The sequence below is a fragment of the Kryptolebias marmoratus genome, linkage group LG8 (genome assembly GCF_001649575.2).
Source record: "Kryptolebias marmoratus isolate JLee-2015 linkage group LG8, ASM164957v2, whole genome shotgun sequence".
In the NCBI taxonomy this organism is placed as follows: Eukaryota; Metazoa; Chordata; class Actinopteri; order Cyprinodontiformes; family Rivulidae; genus Kryptolebias; species Kryptolebias marmoratus.
In genome coordinates this window covers 4,841,551-4,851,052 of record NC_051437.1, presented here as the reverse complement: position 1 = coordinate 4,851,052, position 9,502 = coordinate 4,841,551, and the positions used below count along the sequence as shown (strand labels likewise).

The following is a 9,502-nucleotide window of genomic DNA, read 5'->3' as shown; positions in this document are numbered from 1 at the left end:
AAACTTTTGATCAGCTGAAAAAATCATGTTTGAGTGTAAATGCAGTTTTCAATTAATTCCCCGCTCAAAAGTTTTTGTCTCTTACGCTGATTTCTTCTTTTAACATTGTGAAGCTCTACTTAGAACCTTCTGAAGATCCAATAGTGCAAAATGCAAATTCTTGCAATTTTTTGACTGTCTTAAGATTTTGATCAGGAGTGTATAGTTGGAGGTGGAAGAGCTGAGGTGTTAAGATTTTCATTGCATGGAAAACCAAAAAATAGGCAGTTTTAGAAGAGAGACAGCATAGGTTGAGCAGTTTTGAGACGAAGTTAGAGAGACAAGGCTGCGATAATCTGAAGATGAGCAGAGAAGGGACAGAGGACATATTGGACAAAGGATACTAACTATGCAGCTTTCATAGAGGAGGAAATAAAGAAAAATCGCACAGAACACCCCAAACACTGCTTACTTTAGTAACCGATACATATCAGAAAGGCTCAAGGCAGGCGTCCAACAAAACAAGTCCATAAGTAAAGCAGCATCATTCAAAGTCAAAGAGGACAAGCTTGGCAGAACAGAGGAACAAAACAAACAACATTAAATGGAAGAAATGACAGCAATCTGGTAAATGAAAACAGAAAACCATGAAGCATTGTACTGTGCAAACGTTCTGAGTCATCCCTCATTCTTTGTTTTCCCTCTAAGAAGCCAGATCTTCTCATTTTTAAAGTGGTTTTGATCAGTAGTTCTCCAGCCTAGCACCATCAGCATACACACTGTATATCTACACTCAGCACACACAGATTTCCGAAGTAACACGGACACTGTTCAGTTGAGAAAACAGAAACAAACTTAACAAATTAAACAAACAATGTCATGCCAAAGTGTACAGGTTTAATATTAGCTATGTAGCGTTGTTTTTCACTGGGATGTCATTTTTGAGAAAGAGTTGTTTTATAAGCATGAAAAATTATTTTTTTAAAAACTGGACCCCTATTTTGGTTAGTCGTTAGCCTAGCCTGGATAAAGACTTTTGCCTCTTTCTCCATCCTCCATTCTCTATAATTGATAAGGTACTAACTAATGATAACTACTAGACAGAACATCACTTCAAAGTTGACTTGATTATTCCTTTAGGTATAATCTTTTGCCCATAATGTTAAATTTTCATTTAAAAGACTTCCCTTATATAGGAACTCAATGTTGACTTTTGCTTTAAAAGTTGTGACTTTCTTCTTGCACCATAACTGGGAGAGACGATGACCTGGTGCTGGGAATCAGCATGAAGTGTTGAGAGTGGGTTAACAGAACACTGCAGGGTTTTATCTGCCTGCGGGGTCACAGCCGGACACATTCAGGAAATGTATTTCTGACCAAACAAAGGTGTTCAGATGCCTGCTTGGGGTAAGTGGAGAAGCTTCCAGGGAGTGAAGCTGCACCTGGCCTAGCTCCAGAAAACTGAGTAATCAGTCTCCATAGGAATGCCGACCTGGGAACACCCTGCAGTGGTCCAGATGGTCTGTTACTACACTGTGATGTAAATACAGCAACGATTGAAAGCAACTTTCCGACTGTGTTGCACGTATTGATGCATATTCAAGTTACATGTAACAAAATTTTTGAGGGTTTAATTTTATGAAATTGTTGTAAGTTGACAGAAAGTTGTTGCAACCTTTGCATCTGAGCAACAGTGTTGAGCTGCTCTGCATTAATTCACAGCATGTCTCATCGCTGAGACATTTACTCCCTCCAGACAGGCTGCAGCCTACAATGCCAGCTCTCATCACAAATTTATACAGAGCAAAATACATGTCTGTATTAAAACAATGATATTCTACTAAGAATTAGACATCCCCCACCATCTTTCATGCCAGAGTGTACAACTAAGACCAACTTATAAACAAAAAGGGCAGAGTTGTAGCTGTTTTTGATCAAACCTTGTAAATGTCATTATGTGCAATCTCCTGAGATCTTGCGAGATGTGTTAGCTCTTAAAGGATGTGTTGGGGATGACCATACCAGTATCTCAATATCTGTAAAAATGACTAAGTTCTAGCCATTTTTGTGTTGGATAAGCTTGATTAGCTGTGGCAGCCATCTTTAATTGGGTTGACTCCAAATAATTAATAATTAATTTTTGAGTTTTATCCATCCAGTGGTTCAGGAAATTTATTTTTGCTAACAGCCAGATGAAAAATATCCATAAAGTAGATGGACAGCTGGATAAATGCAGCAAGCAGTTTAATTATTATTAATTAATTATGTCATAAAAAGAGAAATTATATACATCCATCCATTTTCTTTACCCGCTTTTCCTATCCAGGTCACAGGGAGCTGGTGCCTATCTCAGGCAGTCACTGTGTGAGAGGCGGGGGACACTCTGGACAGGTCACAAGTCCATCGAGAAATAAAATCTGAATGATTTCCCTGTATTATGGAGAGGAGTAACTGTCATGCTGAAAATAAAATGGCTGCCGGTACCTGAATGCAGGACACTATCAATCAGCTGAAATGAACAGGTATAAATCATACACAGACATCAAGCATGGAGGCCAATTTCTGCCTCGTCGTCTTTTATTATTGAGTGAGCAGCCAACCAGATCTGCTGCTGCTGAAGCCTAAACTTTTAAGCACTGCTGCTCTGGACTCGTGATGACTAAATAAAGTCCAGTAAAGCATCCATCCCTCAAGGCTTTTCTGATCTGGAGCTTCATCCTTGTTATATAATATCTCTGCTGACAATCCTATAGGATACAGAAACTATGAGAGTAAATATCAGGAGCCAGGCTCCTGTTTTGTGTTTTGTGTTTCATTAGAACTGTGTCTGTTCAGCCTGGATCGTAGTCAGAGCCTCAACATTCAAATCACATCTTCACAGACAAACTAGCTTCAGTTTAATTCTTCATTAGAGCAGATGCTGGACCTAAACTTCACCTCCAGTACATAAAAATGTACTTTATGTTTCAGTTCAGTAACAATGTTCTTTTGCATTTGAAATCATTTGCAGATTTCTTTTCTGGGAAACATTTAGATTTCATCAAATCCTATCAGAGATGATTTCGTTGACAGTAGAGCAAAGTCATCTCTGTGATTCAGCAGAAATATTACGTGTCTAATAAATACTGTAAAAATGGATGACAGATGGGCCAGGAACATCTTCCATATGTCCTCATTATTGTCCCCACAAACTCAAATAAAGTGAACTGGTATGTTCTGTGGCTCATCAACAGGGCAATGGTACCTTCGGTTGGTTTACCGTAAACTACCGGTATCTGCATTGTAGCAGTCTGTTAGAATCCTGTATTTATGGTGTTTAGTAATTAACTTGCCCTGTGACACTGCTGTGTATTTGCTTTCCAAGGAAAAATATGGAAAGGTAGTTCTTTTTCTGCAAGAAGCATCTGCCTCAATAGACCTGCACTGAGCGTCTGAGGCACGTGCATATTAAGAGACATAGATAAATTTGGTACCCTTTGATAAAGAAGGTAAAACCTGCAATGGTTACTGAAAATACTTGAAACTGACAAAAGTAATACTAAAAGAAATACTGAAAATCAATGTCCAATGTTTTGTTCTGATCCATTCTTGGTGTTTAGCTGTGTGTTTTAGGTCATTATCCTGTTGGAGGACCCGTGACCTGGGACTGAGACCAAGCTTTCTGACACTGAGCAGCACATTTACCTCCAGAATGTCTTGATAGTCTTGAGATTTCATTGGACCCTGAACAGATTCAGGACACCCTGTGTCAGATGCAACAAAACAGCCCTAGAACAGAACCGAACCACCTCCATGTTTCACTGTAGGAACAGGGTTCTTTTCTTTCTGTTTCATGTTTGGGTCTGTGAACAGAGCTGATGGGAATTGTTTCTGAAAAGCTCCAGTTTTGTCTCATCTGTTCTTAATTCATTCTCCCAGAGGTATTGTGGCTTGTTAATATGCATTTTGCCAGTTTCACTTTTTTATGATTTGGTGTCCTTCTCTGTTGTTTTCCATTAAATCCACTTTGACTGATGGTGTGATCTGACACTGGTGACCCTTGACCTTGGAGTTGATCTCTAATCTCTTTGGAAGTTGTTCTGGGTTCAATAGCTTCCATTCATATTATCCATCTCTTCAGTTTGTCATCAGTTGTCCTCTTGCAGCCATGTACAGAGACGATGTCTCCAGTCCTGTGGACCTTAACCTTCTGAAGAATCTGAGCAGCTGTAGTCACAGGAACATCCAGCTGCTTGGAGACGGTCTTAAAGTCTTTACCTTTAACGTGCAGTCAGTCAATTTCTTTCTAAGCTTCTGAGACAACTCTGTCCTCAGCTTTCTGTCCTCCATGTTCAGTGTGTTACACACCATGATACCAAACAACCCTGTGACTACCTTTCACCCTTTAAACAGGCGGACTGACTGATTACAGGACTGAAGACACCTGTGACGCTGATTACAGGACACACCTGAATTTAACATATCTCTGTGGGGCAATTAGCTTCAATCTTTTCTAGAGGTACCATCCATTCTGTCAAGGGCAATTTGATTAGTTTGTTTATTTAAAATAATTCTGTAGAACCAAAATTCAAAATCACCAAGTGACTTTTATTAGCTAATTTTTTAGTCATTTTTTTTCTTTTCATAACTTTTGTCAGTTTCATGTTATTTCAGTGACCTTTGATGGTTTTCTTTCTTTAACAAAAGGGTGCAAACAAATTTATCTATGTCTTTAATAAAATTTGGAAAGTTGCGATTTTTTGTTAATGTTGCTGAGCAGTAAGTCTTCTGAGGTAATTTAGAAAGAAAAAAAGAGGAAACTAAAAACATTTCTGCTGCAGAGCAACAGAACAGGTAAATCTATAACTACAATATAAACCCAGTTTTAAAATAAAAATGAAAACAAAGAATATCATTCCAAATTCATGTGATCATTTCATCATACCTCCCACAAAGTTCTTCTCCATGTAATCTATTATCTGGTTGTAGTCACTGATGATGGTGTCGCCATGGAGGAAGACAGGTACCTCCTCGCCCAGGTTTAGTCTCATGAACCAGGGCTCTTTGTGCTCCTGCAGCGGCAAACTGACATCCCTCTCCTCACAGACCAGACCCTTCTCATGGATCACCAGACGGACCTGAAACCTCAAACACATCTGTATTTAACACAAGGCCTACCACACTTTTGTTGCATATTATTCACAATATACTGTTCGTAGGTTGGTTTGATATTTATACAGATTAGAAATGAGCAGTTTGTTAATGTTCAGAGTGCTCAGAAAGTTAAGTGGAAGTAAGTAAATTATGACGCACAAAAATCTTCCAAAGACTTAAACGGAGGACAGAGCAGCTAACCACATGAGATGGAGGTACATGAAGAGATATTAGTTGAGTCTGACACATAGAGACAGACAACCAATCACTCTCTCACTCACACCTAGGGACAATTTAAAGTTACTAATTAACCTAACATGCATGTTTTTGGTCTGTGGGAGAAAACAAAAGTACCAAGAGTAAACCCACACATGCAAGGGGAGAACATGTAAACTCCATAGAAAAAAGGTCGGGAGGTAAACCTGGGACCTACTTTCTGTAAGGCAACAACATCACCGTGCAGCCCAAGAACCAAGATCAAAAGAAATATTAAATATGCTGCCGTGGCTCATTATGGTCTCTATGGTAACCACACACCTGTGTCTGTCGCTCTCTCCCTGCCAAATTAATGAGAGGCAGATAAAAACACATCAAACAGTCGCTGTGTGAAAACTATAAGTCAGATCTTAAAAGTTTTTGAACTGTGAGCAGCTGAAGACTCCGATGGTCACACCAAGATTCTTTTCTTATGTTTCTACAATGTTTTATTTTGGAAATATGACAAGTTGAAAAGACCCTTAATTCACAGTTTTAAAGAGAATATTTTGAGCTAAAGTAGAGTTGAAGTCTTTGGAACCATAAAAGATATCAAAATGCCAGCTTGGACATGTAAAGTCCATCTTTCTGTAACTAATTTAAACTTTCAATGATGTTTCTACTGTGAAGTATGTCTAAGCTAAAGAACTCCAAAGAGGGCTGGGTTGACTCAAAGTCCACTATTTCTGATTGAGCAGCACAAATTGGTGTATAATTAGCACGTTTTATTGTAAAGCTGGATGGCAAGATACAGGACAAAATATTTTAACAGTGTAGTAAGAAGGGTGCTTCAATGCGGGGTTCTTGATTATTAAAAGGAGACAGCATGTGGTATGAAGGGCTACATTTTCCTGAGCTATACCGAACACACCTTGGTGTGGTGGAATAAAATAGAATGATTTTGTGGCACAACCACAGTAATTCAGGCAGAAATAGTTGTTCGGAAAGCAGGAACAAATCTAATCAGCTGTAAAAAGGTTTTCTGGTTCTCTATCAGCACAGCATTAGATCAGCCATTTTTAGGTTGTGCAATATGTTTGGTTGCTGTGTTGTACTGCTGAGGTGTCCCACAAGGATGCCCACAAATAACACAGTCATTGTTGCAACAAGAGTTTGTTACATAATAATATCAGTCATTTCCTGGTAATAAAGCCAAGAGGTTCAGATGCTTCACAGGCACAATATCAAGTCCTCCTGCTCAATGTTGTATAGTTAGAGCCTAGTTGTCTTCTTAAAAGACTTCTAGTAAAAAATTAAGCACATCAGCTCTCAATACTCAAGTTTTACGTATGATCAGGGTTTCCCCCAGCGTATTATAAGCCTGGCGGGGTGCCAGGCTTTGCTGAGCCTGCCGCCAGGCTAAGCTCCACTTGTTTATTATAAATATGTAATTTTTTTTTCATGTTTTTTTCCCACCCACACCCCCAAAACCACTACCTTTATCTACCTCACCGCGAGTGACGCAATCAACAGTGATGCAATCGCACTGTCCCCGCCCCTGCGCAAAGGTCCCGTGGTTGTTCACCTTTTGTAACTTCGCGGACCGCGCACACCGCGCTCCATTCAAAATGGACAATTTTGGTGCTCTAGCTAAGCTGGTTCGCCTGTATCATCATTTCTATGATCCCTCTGAGAGAGATCACAAAGATAATCAAACGGCTCAAAACTCACGGAAGGAGATTACTGCTGCAGCCGATAAAAAGGAGTGTTTATAGACCACAGAGGGAAGAAATATTAGTCTTATGACTAAAGCAAATAAATCAATAAAAGTCAAACTGAATGCTTTAAGTTTAATCATCCTCTCTGTATCACAGCCAGAAACACAACAGTTCTTCCTTCTGAATACATGCAGCCATATTTGATGTGAAACTATCTGCTGTCTTTTTTTTTTTAACCATATTTCCACTGATTACATAGCATACTGCCCCCCGTCTTTTCGGAGAATACTGCACCGATGTAAGCGCCAAGTATAAACGCCTCCACCGCGCGCTCAGGTCCGCGCACTGTTCGCGGAGCCCTGCAAGACTCTAATGAGCCCTGAGGCCAGGCGGACTGACTGATTACAGGACTGAAGACACATGTGATGCTGATTACAGGACACACCTGAGTTTAACATGTCTCTAAGTTCTAATGAGCCCTGAGGCCGAGCCGCCTTCAGCTACCACTGGAGCTGCAGCAATAAACATGGAACGAGCGGGTTTAACCAAAAATGGTTAGTTGAGCCGAAATTCAGCGGGTGGGTTTACAAGACCGAATATGGTAAGCATGTTTTGTACTTAGTGAAAATATTAATATGATGTGAGCTCATTTATCCTTGTTTACCAGTAAAATTATTCTATTAAATTCAGCATTAGATGCTTTGTTGTGTTGTTCCATGTAGTGATCCAACATGCAGCCTGTGGCACAAAAAGCACAGTACAGTACAGCATCTCCCTGTTTTTCAGAGTTCTCTGTTGGTATTTGTTGGCCTTGATGTGAGACGTGTGTTGGTGCCTTGTTTGCACTTTTTCATTTATGTTAATTTAATTTATTTGTAAATGTGACTTAAATTAGGATTCAAATTAGGTGCAATCAATTATTTATTATTATTATTTATTTATTTATTTTAATTGTATTTTTTTTGTTTAAAAAAAGTATTTCAAAAGTGCCTTTTTGTAAAACTGTAGTTGTGTAAATATTTGACACAAATATCTTACAATATCACATAAAAAATAGCCATATTTTCAACTTTCCTGTTAACTTTAATATTTTTTTTTACCAAATCACGGTTGGTCGGCGATCAGTCGGCAATCGGCCAGCGATCGACCAGCGAATGGCCACCTACCACCGGACTTAGCCTCTTTTCTGGGGGAAACCCTGATGATGATATCCAAATTTATATCGTCCTTCCATGACCTTTAAAATAGGGAAATATAAACTCAGGTGAACAACAACTATGGATGTCCTGAGCCAATCGAGTATTGGTTCGGTTCTCGATCGAGGCGTTTTTCATTGATCGGTACCAGGGTAACTGACCACACTCCACTCCTGATCTCTGTTGTTGACCTTCTGTTTACAGTTTTACGTCAGCCATGCCATAATACAGCTGCCGTAAAATGTTGTAACATGTCAACATGTATGCGGTGCGGAAGTATTTTAAAATACAAAATGTGAGCAGTTCAGTAGGTACCTGCACTGTTTCCAGTTTGAGTATTTCTCATGGTGGTAGTGATAGAGCTACATTCACTACCACTAATTTAATTTGACATTAAAACCCAAACACTCGGTTGAGTACACTTAGTTCACTGAGCTAACTCTTAAAGATAGCACGGCTGAACAACACACTTCAGAGGAAACTCTAAAGCTAAGAGACAAGTTTCCACCATATAGAGATACGGCAAAAAAGATTTCAGAATAGGTGACTGAATTTATTGCTCTAGATGACCAACCCATCACTGTGGTGGGGAAAATAGATTTTTTTGTCTCCTTTTGGAGTTCTCTGAGCCAAGCCCTACCATTCTGACTCAACATAACTGACACGGTGCTACCGAAGCTGTATAAAATAGGTTGTCATCATCTGGCATATTTTTTACCTTTTGATAATAACAAAATAACTTGAGGAATAGCATCAACACAGTTTTTTACTGCAATGTAGAGCTACTAATGTGTCAGTTATTGTGGTGATTTGGCTTTTTTCTGGGTTTTGTTTTTGTTTTATTTTGATTTTAGTTCTTTGGTTTTTGTTTTGTTTCTTTTGTGTTATTTGGTTGTACTTGCTTTTCGTTTTGTCTTCTTCTTCTTCTTCTTCTTCTTCTTTCCTATTATGGCGGATTGCAAGCAACTTTAAGGTGCATACCGCCACCTACTGTACACGAGTGTGTAGCAACATTTCTTTACAACTATTAAATTCTATTTATTAATCTTGTATTTTTAAGAAAAATAAACAATGCTTTCCTTAATCTATAAATATCCATTATGTTTCCTTCATTTCCTAATATTCCTTTAAGACTCCATTCTTGACCTGTTCTTCCAACTATTCTTTTCAACTTCTCTCTTTCAGATTCGTATGTTCTACAGTTCATTAATACATGTTCTACATTTTCTTTCTCTCCACATCCTTCACATTTATCATTACTTTTCTTCCCTATTAAATATA

General features: G+C 38.8%; 1 protein-coding gene across 1 annotated transcript in view; it reads right to left on the bottom strand.

Moving 5' to 3' along the window:
• The window catches only part of gdap1l1 (ganglioside induced differentiation associated protein 1-like 1), a 39,403-nt gene that overhangs the window by 17,573 nt on the left and 12,328 nt on the right, over nt 1-9,502 (bottom strand). Inside the window, exon 2 of the mRNA XM_017435913.3 lies at nt 4,904-5,096. Within this exon, the coding sequence (XP_017291402.1) occupies nt 4,904-5,096 (193 nt within the window). The remainder of the gene's footprint in view (nt 1-4,903; nt 5,097-9,502) is intronic.